At 35.5% G+C, this 19,639-nt stretch overlaps 1 protein-coding gene across 2 annotated transcripts; it reads left to right on the forward strand.

Moving 5' to 3' along the window:
* The first annotated feature begins 1,658 nt into the window (after positions 1–1,658).
* On the forward strand, positions 1,659–10,462 carry LOC128210854 (uncharacterized). Of its 2 annotated transcripts, none has more exons than XM_052915301.1 (3): positions 1,659–1,733; positions 4,484–4,539; positions 7,369–10,462. In XM_052915301.1, exons 2-3 carry the CDS (start codon positions 4,494–4,496, stop codon positions 9,300–9,302), a joined length of 1,980 nt encoding a protein of 659 aa, XP_052771261.1. In that variant the 5' UTR covers positions 1,659–1,733; positions 4,484–4,493; the 3' UTR covers positions 9,303–10,462. The 2 variants fall into 2 exon arrangements, with proteins under 2 accessions (XP_052771261.1, XP_052771201.1); XM_052915241.1 differs by having other exon boundaries at positions 1,697–1,854.
* The last annotated feature ends 9,177 nt before the right edge of the window (positions 10,463–19,639 follow it).

A 19,639-nucleotide genomic window follows, 5' to 3' on the forward strand; every position in this document is an offset into this window, starting at 1 on the left:
AAACATTCAAGTATCCGTCACAGTTCAATGTTCAATGATCAGCCACATATCATTTTTTTAAAGTTATATAAAATATTTTAAGAACTTAAACCTGCAATCTCACAGACTGACCGTGTTGACAACTTTTATTTTTATTTTTTTGTCTTGGAATATTTGCGTAATTATCTGGGAACCAGTGATATGAGACTGGTGACAAAATATCAGGTCACAATTTTTAATATATACGTTGGAAAATTCAAGTTTTGTCGCTAAAAGCGTTACTAATGCAAAACATGTTTTCGGCATAAAACATCAATTTCCGCACGTAAATACGAAAAACAGCGATCTGACCCTTTGTCAGCTGTCTTATATCACTGGTTCTCAGACATTTTCGCAAAAATTATCTTATTCTTATTAAAGATAAAACAAAGTTGTCAAAACGGTCCATATGTGAGAGTGCAGCTTTAAGATTTCGCTTTCTTCAGCCTGAGACCCAAACTTAGACTTGGGACGTTGATGAATACGGGCCTTGTCGAAATTATGATATCATGTACGTAGAAGTATAGCCTTTTACGTGTTAGTTCTTTTTAATTGTTATAAATGTTTCGTTTTGTTTTTTTGTTGTTCAACCTAAGGCCATACCATTTGTTATGTTTAGCGTCAACCCTAAGTACGACTATCTGACTATCATAACAAAAACAAACTCAAGATAAAAAACAAAACAAAAAACGAATACGTAACGTAGAGCCGCCTGAGTCCTTCCTCAATCGTCAGATAGATTTCCACTTCAATATGATTTCAAATTAATTTTGTATCTAAGTCGGTTGATCATTGGAATTGCACATAATACATAGTTTGCTAATAGCAAATGCAAAGACTACTTGTACAAAGTATGAAACATGTTGCAAAGGCATGCGTTCTGTAGTCGAAATTGTATGAGTAAATGAAAATTAAAAAAAAAATATTCGTGAGCATATGAAATGATATTGTTATTTTTGAACGGCGAGTCCAAAACCTATACGTTCGCGGAAGCTAAACATAGAAACGAGTTGGTATGGCCTAAGCAGGTCATCAAGTGACTACCATAAAATGTTTCATACTGATTTGTCGTCGAACCCAACATGTAACAACCCATAGTCATCCAATTACAAGAGATACGAGGACTTTGTATTAGCAATTCATATATTCTTTTATGGCGAAATCGTTGACGTAATTTATTACAAAGACATATAAACGTATTAACAATACTGATGCTGAACGTCTAAACAAGCAAATAGTTTTTTTTCAGTTTTGTTGATAAATGTGTCCTGTAATTTGTTTCCCAAAATACCTCATTCGCCTTTTGATAGTTGCTTATGTAAGAGACTAGGCGATAAAAGAAATAACAACCGCATTGTAACGCTCCCAACTTTCTAAACGTTTTTGCCGTTAGCGTTTAACGTGCCGTTAACGTTAAGATGGTCCAGAGCCAAGCGTTCTTGACAAATGTTCATCTTCAGGCCATTTAGCTCAGTAAGACAAACTGGACATGTAAATTATAATTAATGGGAATTGACAAACAACAGAAAGACGTATATGTAATTGTGGTAATGCTTATTTTAGGCCATTTTGGAGTTGAATATATAAAAGTATAAAAATATTTGGGTGGACCTTTGTTACTTGGCATGCAGAGAGAGAGAAAGAGAGAGTATTTCCTTATTTTTCGCTTGGACGTTGCAGTTGCAGTATTTAATTGCGGACGGATAATAGTTTGTGTAAGAACGATATAGAAACTTGTAGCGAAGTGTTTATTATTTTATAAGTAGTCGCTATAAGGAATATATACTAAGTTGAGAGCTTGGATAACGTTTTCAAGAATTATCGTATATATTTTTCGTAAGTTTGCATAATAGTAACCTTTTCTTGAAGTGAATCTCTAAAATTCAGAAAAGGAAAATCAGTTTATGCTGTAATGATTTTAATATGTTACTATGCTAAAATTGTTTTCTTTTTTTAAACGTTTATTGATTGGAGACAACACGTTTAAAACAGGAAAGTTTAATTGTTGCATGCGTTAATCTAAGTCATATTTATCTATTTGTTATTTAACTTGTTAACTTTATTTTTACATATTATCAATTTATTTAAAATTTGTTCCCAACAGACATTTCTTCTAGCTAAGCATTATTACATTTTGTTTCTATTTGAATGGTGACGTCTCGTCTTAATACGTTCATAAATATATGATATATATTGCAAATAAAAGGATTTCGTTTTATCATTTTTTTTACTTACTTTGCATTTGCACTACAATTGGAAAATATAACAATACAATTATGCGATTTTCAATAACAAATTTAAGTGGTCAACAATTTATTTTGTCTATTGAGAGGGAAGTATTTCTAAAGTTTTCTTATACATTTATTTGAGTAAATCAGCATTAAGCTGACTGCGTTGCATCAGACCAGCTTTAGATACACTCTATCAACCTTAATCAATTATTTAAATATTGATTTGGATTGTTATTCCAGTCTTTATTTTGACGTCTTAGTTAATTGTAGGTAAACGTATCTAAAAAACAACATCAATACAAGCCAGCATTTTTCTGTATTCTTTGAATAGAAGAATATGATATAATACGATGATTTTACTTCGACAGTATTACAACTGCAAATTCTTCTATGAAAGTATGTTATAGCAAACTTTCATGCAAAAAAAATATAACAAATTGTGCCAATTCATTACGCAATTACGCATACTAACTAAATGTGGATAGGTTTCTACATATTATTGTTAATATTGTTAAAATAGTCATGAAAATGACCATGTTATAATTAAACGACATCGATGTATATATGTGTTGTTTTAAGGATCGGTGGCCGTTAATTACTTAATAAACTTGACTTGACTTGAATTTATTGATGCGTATGGCCAACATTGATTAAACATCACCGGAGTCAAATCATAAACTATTTCAAAGTACAAGACGTTTTAGCTTGTAATTCATAGTTATCATTACGACAATGTTTATAAACATTTGTTCATCAAGAAACGATCAAGAACTATGTCATGTTTCATTATTTCCAGTTTGTCATGTTGATTTAATATGTGACACTTGCAATTTGCAAAACATGCCTTTAAAGCGACTCGTTCACGGTTCGTTAAATGCACGTTTTACGGATTTTTTGTTACAAAATAAAGTGTCAAATCATTAGGAGTGTTAAAACTATGATACTGACGGCTGGAACCCTTCAACAAATGTTGTTTTATGCTCATTTTGTCTGGGAAGTCTACAGTTCAGAATTGTGATACTAACGCCATTCAACAAAAAGCTGTAACGTGATTGGTTGGTTGACATTATCACGTGATGCTAGCAATGTTTTAAAGAAATAGTTAATTAATTGCCACCTTAGAATGAGTGGGTGAGTGGATAAGTAATCGGATTTATTTTTCTTGACTGTATCGATGTGGGTTCGCTCCGCACTACAAACAGGTGTTTTTATAGTTAAATTGTATTTTCTTTCTGCAATTTTGGTATCATAGAGGAACTTTTATTATTTTCTGTACCAAAACATGATCGAGTCCCTTTAAGGGACTTTCTCATAACTTTAAAGATGTCAACAAATGTGTTGATCTTTGTTGAAATTGAGTATCTTTTATGTTTATAAATAAACAATTAAAACTTACAGGCAGTTTCTCATTTGAAAATAATTTTGAATTTCTAAACCTAAAAAAGTTTAATTTTCTGTCTCATTTCCAATATTTATTAATGATGGAATTTTAACGTGAATGTTTATGGGTTTTTTTATTATCGTTACATGCGATGTGTTCACAATAAATTAATTTGTGCAATGCTTATCAAATAAAACGCGTTCAAGCTTCTTTACCGAATAGGACATGATCAGTGAAAAGCTATTTGGGATATTCTATGAATGAACATAATGTCATTAAAGGCACTTGCTTCTATAAATCTGATAAAATATAATTAGTAATAAAATACTTGTTCTGAACTCTTTAAAATATAATCAGTTCGTAAGTTGAAAGAAAATTGAAAAATAAAACTACAAAATCAAATAACAATTTAAAAAGTTTTAACGCCATACGGAATTCAACTATATTCAAATATAATTTAAAAAAGCATTTCGATCATAAAACAGAAATTTAAAAACAACATTTATTTAATGGTTGTATGTAGGAAAATTGACCAATTTTGAATTCGAATTTCATTTTTTGTGATAGTTCATACATATTAGTCTTAAAGGTGTATTTTTGGATTATTTTAAATGAGGTTATGTGCCTTTAAAGGATTTAAATTGTTAATAACAGTCTGTATAGGGCGATTGCATTTGTAAGATCATGTTATAATAGTATGTCATATTTTGAACATGAAAACCCACGATTTGAGACAAAGGGTCGCGTTTTTTCCATGTTATTAAAATTCCGTACAAGTTTTGACACGATGTGAAATTTGAGGAATTTCTCGTTCATCATAATTGTGATTTTATGTTTAATTTTTGTTTTACAGGTAAACGACAATGAAAGGTCAAAAGGGATCACTGGTTTTCGCTTGTCTGGTACTCGGTAAGTACTACCATATTTATTCTAATTTGTCACTTCAGATAAAGGGGAAATGCACGATTTTTCTTTAAATTATAAAATTTTGAATAATTTAACTTGACTGAAAATTATCTTTTAAATATTGCAGCCAGTTGTTTAAAACACGATAATGTATCTACATGTTATCTTTTGGTAAGTTTGCACATAAAGGAATTTGATTGGTCAACATTTATTATTTGATAAATATTGCCCAATTAATTTTGGCTAACTTTAACAAAAGACTTTGCATTACACCATTGGCTGCTGTTAACGTTTATAAAGGTATTTTATTATACTATATAACACATTTTGTTTGATAAATATAAGAAAACTCCATCGCGTTTCATGGGGTCAAAATTAGTTTTCTTAATTCTTGCGTAATGTTTAACTATAACGTTTAATTGTCATCTAATGTACGGTATAAGATGTATATTGTTCATGAATAGTAGAAAATACGGTTGAACTGCAATGTCGGAAATTACATAATTTGCGATTTTTTAATCAAAATGCCCGTCTTCAGCTGTGATATATAGCCCAACGTCATATACAGCACACGTGTGCTTGTTTGTTACAGAGATTTATCAGTGAAATAAAAATGATATTTCACTGTTCCAAACAGTGAAAATATAAACTTGTTAGTTTTAACTGTTTTGATTCTGACAAACTACATTAAAATGTCATTTTATATAATTTCTTGCATGTAACAAATAGAAAAAAATGTTTCTTTCAATGTACGATCGCAAAATATTTCACTTCTCCACTCGTGAAATATTGATATTGGTGCTCACTAGGTGAAATATATTGCGATCCTACACTGGAACAAACAATTATCCTCTATTCAACCAGCTTAGTGGTTGTTACTATATTTTGTTTACTAGCTCGGTCCCTGTTTAGCTAAACAGATCTACCTGATTAAAATCAATAACGGTTGACGTCTGATTTACAAAACAACATTACGGCGAATCTCAAAAATACAGTCATCCCATTGGTCAAAATATAATTTGGAACTAACATTATGTATTTGTGTAATTTTCCTAAATCACCTTTCAATTTCGACTTAAAGCTAAGAAATGTAAAAAGACAATATTAACAATATGCACACACTAAACATACTCAACGGGAAATTTCTGCTTAGTTACGTTTTATAGTGCATCAAAGAAAAAGAAAACATTAATTTTGTGAAAATATATTTGTTCTCGTTGAAAAGGTTTAAAATACCGAATTATTAAATTTTTAACAATGTAGTAGTCATATTTGTCCAATGAAAAGGCAGTAAACAGCCTACATGTTCAGAAAATAAAATTAAAGACAGGCAATCATTAAGTACCCGGCTTATTCATTGAGAATTTCAAATTTCGAGGGTGTTTAAAAGTCCTACTGCCACTCATCCGATACAAACTCCCTGTGTCAGATTTGAGCTGACAATTTGTCAGCTAATGATGTTTCATTCTAAGTAAGTTAAATGACCTGAAGTCTGACTATTAATGACTAAGAGGCTCGTTTGCTAGGCCTACTCCGCCCACTCTTATTCATTAAGGTTTTACTTCATGTCATCTAATTATTACTTAAGCATCACTTGAGGTTGGTTTTTGTAATGTATTTTTTTCTCGTAACTATGCTTTTAAAAATTCATGAAACAAAGAGTGAAACATCTGTCCGTAATACTTAGAATAAAGTACTATGTATGATGGTATATCTAACAGATGTAGACTCAAAATGATGGATTTTGCTACTTAGACTTGCTTAGCTGTTTTACTTTAGAACACAGAATCAGGGCCAGTATTCAAATAAAGCCACTTTTTAAAATAAATCAACGTCAAATTGAGAGGTGTGCTTTTGAAATTAGTATATGTTTGGACATATTTACTAATAAAAAACCCAGATTTTATAAAGTTGTTATACCACACGACCAGTGAGAAATTTAACATGATGACTTATGATAGAAAATGACTTAACTGACTTTTTAAATGCTTGTCCATGGGTGGTATTTAGTTTTGTTCTTAATTGAATCTAAGAACGATGTAGCTAATCGGATTTCGTGTTATAAATAACGGAATGTTCGGTGAATGAAGTCAATGACGAATGACCATAAGATTGACCTGAGTTGCATATTGAATACCAGCCCAGCTACTTTTACCATTTGTTTGTTAGTTTGCTTTATAAAAATGTGTGTTAAAGCTGCACTCTCACAGATTGAACGTTTTGACAACTTTTTTACTTTATGTCTTGAAACGAGCCAATTTTTTGCGAAAATGCATGGAAACAAGTTATATAAACTGCTGACAAAAAATAGATCACAGATTTTTATATTCAAGTTTGAAAAATGATGTTTTATGCATTTTTCTTAAACCGTTAGTAAAAGCTTAAGCCATAAAATATTAATTTTCGAACGGAAATATGAAAATCTGCGATCTGATCTTTTTTCAGCAATCTTTTATCATTGGTTTGCAGATATTTACTAAAAATTTTGCCAATAAATAAGTCATTTCCTATGTTTTTATCTCTTTATTTATAAAATAAAAAAGAAAGAATTTCCCTAATACATTATTTTCTTTGACCTAACTGAAAAAAATACTTTAATGTTAAAACACTTATACATTTGTTTTAATTTGACAATGAAAATTTAAATATATGGACCTAAGATAGGAAATGACTTAAGAAGGTTTATGAATATCGCCCCTGGCTTTCACAAACATGAAATAATGGCATACAGTGTTAAAGAATAAGGCGCCAATACTGTTACAATACACGATTTCAATTAAACATTTTTATGTGTTTGAAAACAATTAATGCATTCATTTTTCATATTTTCAGGGATTGTGACAAGACAGATATCTGTCACAGCGTCCTCTGAGAGCTCGTCTTCAGACAGTAGCGAAGACAGCAGTGAGGAGGACGAATCTGGTGGTCATGGGGGCGGCGGAGGGATCGACTGGAGCGCATATTTTACGCCTTCCGGTGACATTAACTGGGCAAAGTTTGGAATTGATGATTACAACTTTTTAGGGCCAAATCATGATATGGATTCTGTTCTTTTGTGGGGTCTAGCGTCCTCGCTAGGTGGCGATGGTGGCGGGCACGGTGGTGGCGGACACGCGGGTGCTTGGGGAGGATTTGGTGGAGGAGACTTTGAGGCAGAGGACATGGTTGGAGGCATGGGTGGTTTTGGATCTTGGGGCCATGGTGGAGTTGGAAATGGTGGAGCAGGTGGATGGGGCTTCGGGGGTCACGGCGAGGGTGGTTACGGCGGAGGCACCGGAGGTGCTGGTGGAGGCCATGGAGGTCTAGATTGGAACGCATTGTTGGCTTCGTATGGGAATAGCGCGGGTCAGGGCCAGAGCGGGAATGGTGGCTGGGGGACCGGTGCAACAGGAGTAGGTGGAGGGGCCTCTGGTGGGGCCTTTGGTGGGGCTGCTTCCGGGACCGGGATCGGCGCAGGAGGTCAAGGTACCGGCTGGACAACGGGAATCACCGGAAGTTCAACCGGAAGCGGAAGTCAAGGATCAGGCGGTGGTTATTACGGAAAACTGGGAGGTGGAGCGGGCTCTAGCCAAGCCTCAAGTCAAACAACTGGATCATGGGAAACCGACTTTGCTAACTTTGTGGCGAAATTCGGTTACGGAAATAGCGGGGGATCTGAAACCCAGGCCACTATTGACAGTTTGGCGAGCTTTATGAGTGGAAAGAGTGGTCAATCCGGTGGAGGATGGGTTGGCGGTGTGTATCAAGGCGCTGGTAGTTCTTCCGGAAGTAGCGGCTCCTCTTCCGGCTCAGGAAACTGGGGCAAGGGAAGCTATACTGGTTCGCTTGGAACCTGGGATGCTTTCCTTAAGAAATATGGCATGGGTCAGGGAGGATCAGCTAGTGGTGGTGGTGGGGCCGGAGGTAAGACCGGAGGCGTGACTCAAGCAGAGTGGGACGAATTTATGAGAAAATATGGCTCTGCTGCAGGTGGTGGTGCAACTTGGGGCATTGGTGGCAGTGGACAAGGATCTGGTTCCGGTTCAAGCGTGACTGGAGGTGGTCAGGGAGGCAGCGGCGGACTTGGAGGTGGTCACGGTATTGGAGGAGAAGGTGGATCCGGTGGGATCAAAGGAGGTCTTGGTGGAGCAGGAGGTAGTGGATGGCAAATTGGTGGTGGCGGCATTGGTGGGGGTGTTGGTGGAGGTGTTGGTGGTGGTATCGGTGGCGGACTCGGTGGCGGTGTTGGTGGCGGTGTGGGTGGTGGAAGTTTGGGCGGTAAAGGCAGCGCCAACCTTGGCGGTTCGTTGGGCGGTCGAGGATACCAAAATTGGTTTGATAGCGTCATGCTCATACCTGAATTCTGGGAGACTGAGCTGGGACAGTTCATGGCCAAATACTGGTGGTTGTTCGCAGGAAAGGGTCAACAACAACAGCAAAAACAACAGCAGCAACAGACTGGAATCAGCAAGGCACAACTTGAAGCCATTATGCATCGCATTGCCGCCTTGTTGCGGGCTGCAAGATTTAAAGCCGATTGGGAGAGGCGGCAACAGACCAATAAAACCGTACAAAAAGGATTCTACACAAGGCCGACAGGCGGTACCGTGAAACAGACGGTCCAGGGAACTATTGGGCGGAACGAGGCAGGACACTCCCGGAAAGTCGTTTTCGGGGCGTCCAGAGGTTCCTCTAGCGGTGGTGGCTCGTCCGGAGGCTCTGGTACCGTAGAGGTTGTGCCGCAAACTGTGCCGAACATGAGGTTACGGTCAAGCAGAACAAACTAACAACATATGCAAGGTCAAGCAGTACAAACTTTAGTCTCAGTTTGGTCAACTAGCAAGATCATTTTTGAGATAAGAAGATTCTATTTTTTCCGGAGGTCAAACAGCAAACTGGACAATTTAGTGTGGTAAATTACATCGATGTAACGTTTCGGAGAATCAGTGCTGAAAACATCTCATTTTTACCGCAGCCATGAAGACAATGTGGCCAAATGAACAAACTTTTTTTTTATTTTTTGCAAAGCAGAACAAAAGATTTCATCAGTATGGACAATAGTACAATCTTTAAAACAGATGGGCAAAGAAGAACAATCCTAGAGCCATCAAGCAGAATGTTCGTGTGTCGTGAACTCTTAACAATTTCTGCAACCATACAGAACAAGGTCACCTTATCAATGAGTGGACGGCAAAATGTCGAAAGATCATGGATTTCAGATAAATGTATTTCTAATTAAATATATAATGACTGTCACATATCAATTTTCATATCAAACTCTAATAAAGTTTGCCTATATTGACCAATCAGGCTGGTAGTTTCAGAATGAATATGATAAAAAAAAACTCAGAAATGATAATTTGAAAAAAATGATCGTACAACTCGAGCGTTACATAAGTTGGCCTATTTTCTTTATTTTCTTTATTAAAAAGGTAACTTCGTTGCCTTTACATAAGTCACTTTAGATGTATTTGTTAATATATTACTCACTTTAAATGTATACATATGGTTGTTGTTTTTTTTCTATTTAAAATAATGATATCCATCATTTGTACAGCTACTTAACTAAGACCATACCGACTTAATGCTATGTTTAGCGTTAGTGTGAGAATTCAAAAACTACTCACCTATATGTATTTATATCATTCCCATGATAGTAAAAATGTTCCAGCTAAAATCAAAAGTAAACTTCATATAAGTGGACATGTAGAAACGTCAATGCTGTCTAAATATGTATTATATCTTAAATCAAATCAGTGTTATTATTATTTCTAATAAGCCCTATCCGGTTATTGATATTTTTATCCTACCCGAATGACGACGCTAAACATAGAATATATTAAGTTATAAGTATGGTCTTAAAATATTGTGTGATTTTCCACGCTTGTGCTAAAATATTTGAATTTTGTCTTTCTGTGTAGAGAAATAAAGCTTTTCTTGTTTTTTATGTTTTTTACTCTCTTGTTTGTTGTCATTATACTATATTTGGCCATTAAGTTTGAGTTATGTCATACATTAGTTTCTGTCCTGATGTTATAAGTAACGGGGCTAGTAGGTTGCCCGTAACGTATATATCACGTCGACAACCTGTTCACGTGTTTTAATGTTTCATTTATTCATCGGAATATTCATCGGATTCGGAAAATAGACGCCATGTTTGTACGATATAAATTTGGTGACCAAATATGGAAACAAATGGAGTCACCGCTTGACTAGTCCTGGACCAATGGCGTTGCGTCATTCATGTTGGCGTGATATATGCGTGTGTGTCATACAAGCCCGTAAAGCCTCACAACGCATTGTTCTCGAGATACTCGGAGCAAATCGGCCAACCTATACTCGTTATTCGGCGGGAATCGTAACGACTCGGCCATATCCGGCAAGCTTCGGCATAGATGCATTCGATAACGTAGACAATGTACTGAAATAATTTTGACTCGTGTCTTAATCATGCTTAGGAGAGACTTGAAATAGATTCAAATTAAAAGAAAAAAAAACAACTTGATACACTCCCACATGTGTTCAATTGACGGTTGCAAGCACCAACATGTTTTCAATATTGGCGCCGGCATGATGGACTATTTTAAAGACCCGTTTTTTGGATGTGTATCAAGGTCCACTCGCGCCCATTGGCTGCATTATGGTTTGAACTCGCCGTGACGCCATCACGACTTAAATTGTGTTTAAATGCCATAAGTGACATGAGATAAAAGTGACAGTAATTCGCAGTCGAATTAAGACATTGAAAGACTAAATGAAACAGTGAGTGCTACAAGAGGTCCGCGTACGATATCCTAGGCTTTTGCAAAGAGACCTCTTGGTTCTTTAACGTGCTCGGTGTAAAGCAACGATACACGGGATACAACTTTCCAGGGTTGAACAAGTACTGAGTACACCATTTTCGAGTACTAACCTTTAAATACCGAGCTCTAGGCAAGGGGGCTACTGGTACCATATGTTAACATCATTCGGTTTGACACGGCCGAGGTTTGAACCTCCAACTAACCGGCTGATGCTGCTTGACTTTTTCAAGTTTCCATTATGTCACTAAAGATGATAATGTAAAGTAACCAAGATGTTTTTATTCAATTTAAATTTTTATCTGTCCACTGAAGCCAATTTAAGTAAGCGTACACAACCTACAAATATGTCTAGATTCCTGTTGACCACATATTATTTCAATATCATTTAAACAATGAATACGGTGACACAGAGGTGACGTCCGCAACACTTTATTCATATTGTGTCCACAACTTAGTAGCCTGTAGCCAAGACTAAGTAACTTGTAGCCACGACTTAGTTCAGACAATCAAAACATGCCGCTTTATGGTAATAACACAGATAGCACCCCTGATACTAAAATGCCATCTGTACTTAACAAAAATGAATAATATGGACGCAGTCAGGGATAGTATTATATATCAGATTATTTTCGTGAAGACCTGGACTATGGTAATATTGTCACCGTTTTGAGGAAAAGTCATAAAATTCAATACGTTTACTTAATTTGTTTAGATATCTGAGATCGTTGGCGTTAAGACGAAGAGAGTACAGTGACGCTCGTTCTCTTGTTGACTTTATCATGTTTATTGTCAACTCGATCGATCGTTCGTGACCATAAGTTACAAAGTTATGGCAACAATATAAATGAAGTGTTGTGGATTTCACCTCTGTGCCTCCTTAGTTGAATGCAAAATAAAAAATATAATTATTTAAAAAAAATAACGAAACAAATATAACAGGTTGTGTTGCCCAACAAAGATTGCCAAATATGTACTTGACGTCTGATTATGGTGGAATAAAGGGCAAAAAAGCAAACTCTACCTTAATAACCAGAGTGCTTTATTTAATATTTGTTAACATCAAGACATACTAAGCATACATACCCTCACTAACAAATCACACAAGAATTACATATTTGACTTATATATTCAAAAATATGTTTTATGTGTTTTATCGAAAACAAAATAAATCACAGAACTATTGGTGGTGATTCTGATGAACATGTAATGATTTTAAGCACCATTCAATTGTAACCACTGCCCCCCCCCATCCGGGTGTGTACCGGGGATAGCCGGGGAAATGGGCCGTGTTTTTACCTTCCAGGTGGCCTCGCAGTGCCGAGTAAATGTGATGGTTTTGTCTTCGCGCCAAAATTAGCGGAGATTTGGCCTTACCTAGGACCCTTGGGGTGCGGGGGCATTTGGCGGGGATTTTACCCGGGCTTGGCTGGACCGATAGCCAAAGTTCCCGCTATTCCCCAGACCTGGGGGCCGTGGTTACATTTGAATGGTGCATTTTATCCTCGTATTGTGGCTATGGTAGATGATGTTGATTCAAATGGAGATAGTAGTACCTGGCGCTATCTGAAACAAAATTAAGAGAAAAATGTTAGTTTTAAGCTCAAATTCTATTGAAATGATGCTAGTATACTAACTTACAAACAAATAAAAATCACTGATTGACAATTCATATCGAAGAGTTGCTTTTTCAGAATTAGTATCTTTCTTTTATAAATTTATAACTGGAGCAAATCATTCCGGCGTGAATGATTTGTACCGAATTGAAACCTTGGTTTAAACAGTATTTATTTTGATAAAATAATAAGTTTGAAACACACATAATAGCGAATAAACAGATAATCACAAGTAACCATGATCAGTATTTGTAAGTATGAGATATCCAGAATTATGCACCAGTCAATTGTAACCACGCCCCCCCCCCCCCAGGTCCGGGGATATACCGGGGATAGCCGTGTTTTTACCTTTCAGGTGGCCCCGTTGTGCCGGGTGAATGCGGTGGTTTTGTCTTCGCTTTAAATATAGCGGGGAATGGGCCTTACCTAGGGTCCCTGGGGTGCAGGGGCATTTAGCGGGGATTTTACCAATTGTTCGTCCCCGCGGAGCGGGGATTTTAGCCGGGGTTGGCTGGACCGAAAGTCAGAGTCCCCGCTATTTCCCGGACCTGGGGGGGGGCGTGGTTACATTTGACTGGTTCATTAGATCTACTAGCGATTATAGTACACATTTACAGAATTGAGAAGTAAGCATAAATGTTTTTTCTAAGTCTCATTTCTGTATATCAATAGAAACAAATGACATGTGGTGTGAAATACCCGAGTTGTCATGTTGTCATTGTTGATTCGTAATTCATTACAGCACACTAAAGAAGAGTAAACATTGATAATTGTTATAGTGGATGGCGTAATCGAGACGCTAAAAAAGAAATTAATATACATGTATTTCTTTATGCATAACAATAAAGCAAAGTTTGTCATTGTGTAGTGCGGAAGATAGAACATGATTAAAGGAATAGAACGGAAAGAGCGATTATAGGGAGAGAGGGGTTACTTAGCCGAGTTAGAAACGGTGAGTATGGTCAATGTAAAATTTTAGGTGTTAGCGATAAATGTTTGTACTTGGTGGAAGATATGCTTGTTGATACTTAAGGTGTAAGATTTGTCTCCAAACAATATAAGCGGTATAATAATAGTGTTAACGGTACTGATATTTTCAAACAATACCGTTTTTGTTTGATTTATAATGGAAATGAGAAAAAAAGTGATAATTGTCTTCTATTGCTCCTCATGAACACAGGGGACTTCTAAGATATTCGTAGAATAGAGATGTTCACTAACATTGATATAACGCATTCGAAGGCTAGCATGATGGTTGACGTTGACCCAAGACCCTTAGTAATAGTGAGCTGGTACTTGAAATATTCAAGTGTTGTATATAAATTGTGAGGTAAGGATTCAAACGACATCACATTCAATAAGTACCACGCTTAGTCGTAAAAATGTGATTTTAAAAATTAATAATAAAAATCATATTTAAATTAATTATTGTACATAAATTGCTAATTCTTTGCTAAACACGATCAACCACCAGTCTGACAATCACACCCAATACAGCATTTATCCTGAGGTGCAAAAATTAAAGTCATAACGTCATTTGACAGACCAATTTGTTACACTAATTTGTGAGTGATGTTACGCATCAATTTCCGGGTAGTCTACCCAGTCTAGGCCAACACAATAATGTATAGTTTCTCAGGCCCCATCGCATTCATTTTTTACATCGACCTACATTTTATAATGTGGAAATGGTTTTAATACAAATTTTCAGCAAAAACAAAGATTTAAAAGAAACCCTGCAGTCAGTGATGTATTCATTATTTAGACATGCACATCAGGCTAAAACGTATATATATGCTTCTTGGAAGACGTAAATACACATTAAGCATATATGTTGATTAAATGGTAACATACTTTTTTGTAGAAAAATCAAATCAAATAATAACTGAAATAAAATAAATTCCCCCGCTCTCTGGTCATTTTTTAAAAAAAGAAATGTGCGTGAGAAACAAGACATTTCTTTACTTGGCCCTATCCAGTTTGACGGTTATAAAACGAAGAAACAGACCTTTGTAACTTCACTTGAGTTGTTCACTAAGGTGAGAATGTTTTAGTTTGTTTTGTGTTTTTTGTGGATTTTTAAAAAAAAATGTTCTTAAGTATATGGTTACCAAAATTTGTAATTTATGGTATATAAGGTGTTATTCTTTCTTTTATAAAATCATACTTTTAAGAATAAATGTGTTGCTTAATATTAAACATTCACCAGATTGTGAATATTATCCGATTAACAAATCGCTAAACTTGTTGGTATTGTTTTGCGAGTTTTAACAGAGTTGCAGACAAGGCAACAATGTTGATTTTGTTTTTGTTGTGTTTGAGACAAGTGACGAATTGAAGAGCACATTTTTTTAGCTTTCAGTCCTTGGCTGTGTTTTGTATGCTTAGGTGCAAGGAGTTAAACTTTTTCAATTATGTTCCAGTCAGTCATCATGAAATCCTTTATTCTCGCCGCCCTCGCTTTGGCCGCCGTGGTCGCCATGACTTCCGCCACTTACGGATACGGATACGGGTACCCCGCCACCGGGGGCTCAAGCAACTCAAGTCGTAAGTTATTTCTACAGTTCCATTGATAAAACGTTTAAGCTTGTCTTTTTTTTTTCATTTTCAGAAAAATAAAAATACCTCCAATTATTCACTCTGTGTTGTTTTACATAGTGTACCTTATTGGAGTGTTTTCTATATTTTCGTTTATGTATTAGCTTTTATATCGGTAGGTAGCCAACCTGTAGCACTGGGCGGTATGAATAAAGCATCTTAAGTCATTTCCTAACTTAAATCCCTTTGCTTATTTAAGGGCGTTTGTGTTGGTAGTAAACTGGTTTCGGTTTTATATCGGTTTCACGAACTGTGTATTTGTTGTAACAGTTTCAAATAAAACCAAAACCAGTTTTAATCGTTTCTTAACGAAAACCGAAATCGGTTTTCGAAACTATCGAAACCCCTACCGGTGGCGGTTTTATCGGTTCGTTCCATCCGAAACCTAGTTTACTTCGAAAACAACATGGCGGAAAGTGATCAACCACGTTTGTTGAAACTCAATCTTTTAAATAACAATGCCTTACAATGGGCAAATGAGCTGAATGAAAAGGATTATATTAGTAATTGTGTGGCTCAGTAGCTCCGCCATGTTATTGATAATGTACACAAAACCATGCACTTGTTACTTTAAGCAAAACTATCAAAACCGGTTTCGTAACTGCTGAAACCATTGAAACCAAAACTGAAACTGGTTTGGTATCAACAAAAACGCCCTAAGTATCTCATTGTTAAGGCCCAAAAAAATACATGTGTTTCCGGTAACATGGCGGGAAAAATAGGGTCGGTAGGTCGGATTATTTTTATATTTTTTTACACTTTCCATATCATGCAATTTTCTGTTGCATCAAATCAATTATGTTATATCTACGCGTTTCCTAATATACAAAAAGTCTGATAAAACAGCATAGTTTAATGACCGAAATCATTTCTTTACCTTCGACTACCGTATTTTCCCGCCAATTTTGCCCATGAAATCCGGTGATTTTGTATACAATACTACTTTATAAGTCGTGATCGGTTTTTAAGACTTCAATTTCAACATATCTGTGATAATGTTCTAGCCAAACAGTCAATTATCAACTAAATTTTTAATTTGCTTGAGGAAAATCGCCGATTTTTCTAGTCAACTGTGAGCTCCTTAAACTAGGCATTCAAGTGGAGGTAGATTAATAAAAGAACAAGTAAACGCGGATATGGATTTATTTTACGTATCTTATTTTCATACATTACTACAAACATAGTTTCATTCATATTTATAGTGAATTCAAACATTTCGGTCATTGTTTTAAGATTCCCAGACGACGACTATTGATTATTATTGTTTCGATGGTATGGTATTTTCGTACCAGCCTAGACGATATCCTGGCAATCAAACGGGATGGTACGGTATCCGACTGACAGAATTAGATACAAACCATAGCCACGGGCCTTTGATCTTATCACCGCTCGTGCTCTGACGTCACAAATTGTACCGTTTGATCTGCAGCCGACACATTCCAATAAATGTGTTATTAACTTTCGCAGGTTTTTGTTTGGAGTTCAATTGATGGGACTTAAATAAGGCGAAATAAATAACTATTGATAATTGCGGATAAATTAATATAACGATTAATGAAATGTGTATTGGAACCTGGCATCTAGCCTGCATGAATTCGCAAAGCCTAATTGTAAGAAGCCTGCATGATATACGTAAAGCCTAATCGTAAAAAAGTAAGTTTTATTTTGGACATGGATATGGATAAATAACACCGCGAACTATAATTAAAAATATTTTCATTAAAAAGACAGCAAAATACGTCTCCGGAGATCAACCACGTGTTTGGACCGTAAACTTGTATTTGCCAATTTTAAGATATCGGACAGGGTTCGCCGCCCTCAGCCATTTTGTTTTCCCGTCTCGGTAATACATAGTCAGGAATGAAAGTATATTCTCCGGGGACATTGAAAGACAAACAACGAAAATAATAACAATAAATTTAAAGAAATATATATATATTTTAAGATAGAATTTTTTAAAAAATTTTACTTTTATGACTAAAAAAAGATTAGGTTCGGCGAGGAAAAAATAGGGTCGGTCGGGTTACCGGAAACACAAATGTTTTTTTGGGGGCCTAAATGATATAAAAAACTAATTTCTGAAGTACATTATTTTCATACATACTTTTCAAAAAACAAGAATACTTAAATGTAAAAACACACAAATATTTCTTTTAATTTGACGATGAAAATTTTAAGAAATTTACTTTAGTTAAGAAATGACCTATGAAATTTTATAAATACGCCCCGGTGCAATTAGTAGCTTGCGGATACATCACATGGCTATTCCAATATATGCACGGTACTTATTGCACGATAAGCTTGGCAATATGGTACAAACATTTCACTTCATCAATTACACTCATACTTGAATAAATACATAAGGGAAGTTCAATACCTCGGGTATTAGATGCAGTAACTATAACAATATATTAAACAAGACAACAAAACGCCATCATGTTTTTTTAGGACAAGTATGGTTAATAAACATTAATCTGGCCCAAATATCTCGAAACTTCTTAAGCTTAACTGGCTTAAGTAGCTTATTTCAATAAGTCAAAATACATACTTCAATATGATTTCGATAGATGAAAAATTGTTTATTGTGATTATCATAAAGATAATTACTATCTTATGTAAAAAAAAAACTCTTAAAGAAGTAAATATTACACAAATTATTGGAAAGTAAAAATAGTGAGCTTAGCTTAATCCTGTTATAAGGGACTTAAGAAGTTTCGAGAAATAGGGGCCTGGAATATACAATTTTTACCGACGCCGTACTGAAGGTAAGAAAGCTCATTTTTATATTAAACATAAAATGACAATTATTTCTCATATTTCAAATCTTTCGTTTCGTTCCAGTGCTTGGCCTGATTGGTTTGTTGTTCGTCGTCATGATCCTCTTCTCCGGCAACACCTCAACCTCCTCTTCCGGTACTGTCACCGTCGTGAACGCCGCTTCCGGTTAAACCAGTAAGTCAAATTTTTAGACTATCTGCGCATGTGCGTAGTCTTAAGGCGTGCACAAATACTCCATCTATTCTACGGTTTCATTTTACTCAATTACCTATTTCAATTTTAAACAAGCGGTTTTTATAAAGAAGTTTACGGCATAAGGTCGTTTTGAACTTTAATCGAACAAGTCAGATACAATATTTACAAGGTTTTGATTGGAAAGGAATGTTACAGGATCAAGTGTTTTTCTCCAGTTATGTATCAAATAAATAACTTCTTCTGAAAAAGCACAAGTCCGCCGCCGTATTTCGAAATCAAATTTCTTTTTTTTTTGTATTCAGTTTAGTATATCATATTTGTGGCTTAAAACTATTATTTATTTCAGGTAGCACCACACATCTGGATTTGAATCAACACCATCAATTTTACGAAGTTTCCAATAGCCACATCGATGTCTCGTGCACCAATATTTCTGTGATCTGTTTCATTTGTTTCGTTACCAATAAAAACCCATTAGACATATTTATGCTTTTCTGTTTTCATTCAAATTCTTCTTTAATCAAAGATGCGAGCATTGAAGTCATATTTAAGCGTCTAGCTTAACATCAGCAGCGAATTGTATAAAAAAGTTCATTCTTTGATTTGGTAAAAATTAGCCGAAATGTTTATTGATTTGTTATTATTTAATTATTTATCCAATAATTATTATTTACCAATCGAATCCAGTAAATGTCCAAACTAACGGAAATCTAACCTGTTGACAACTCATCCAAGTTGTATACAAAAAGGTGCAGCCTATTATAACGCCTAAAATGGTTACGAAAACGTAATTTTACGACTGAGTTTGGATAAGACTAGTCAGTGATAGACGCAAAAAGGCTACACAACGTTTAAAATCGATCAAGATTGGTTTTCGCGGACAAATAATACATAAAGTAATGGTTGAAGTGTTTTATACGTACATGTACTTACAAAACCAATGTTTGGATGCGAGGCACCATACTAAAATCCTTTACTTTATATAGCGGTCTGCATTTCCTTGTGTAAACTACTTACTTGATGGACCAGCCACTGTTTATCCCTATCGCTTCACATGCTTAAATTAACGGCTGACGGCTGATTTATTGAAATAAATTAATTTAAGGTTTAGAAAAACTGCCTTCTCATTGGACAAAA

Source organism: Mya arenaria, chromosome 1 (assembly GCF_026914265.1).
Source record: "Mya arenaria isolate MELC-2E11 chromosome 1, ASM2691426v1".
NCBI classification, from domain to species: domain Eukaryota; kingdom Metazoa; phylum Mollusca; class Bivalvia; order Myida; family Myidae; genus Mya; species Mya arenaria.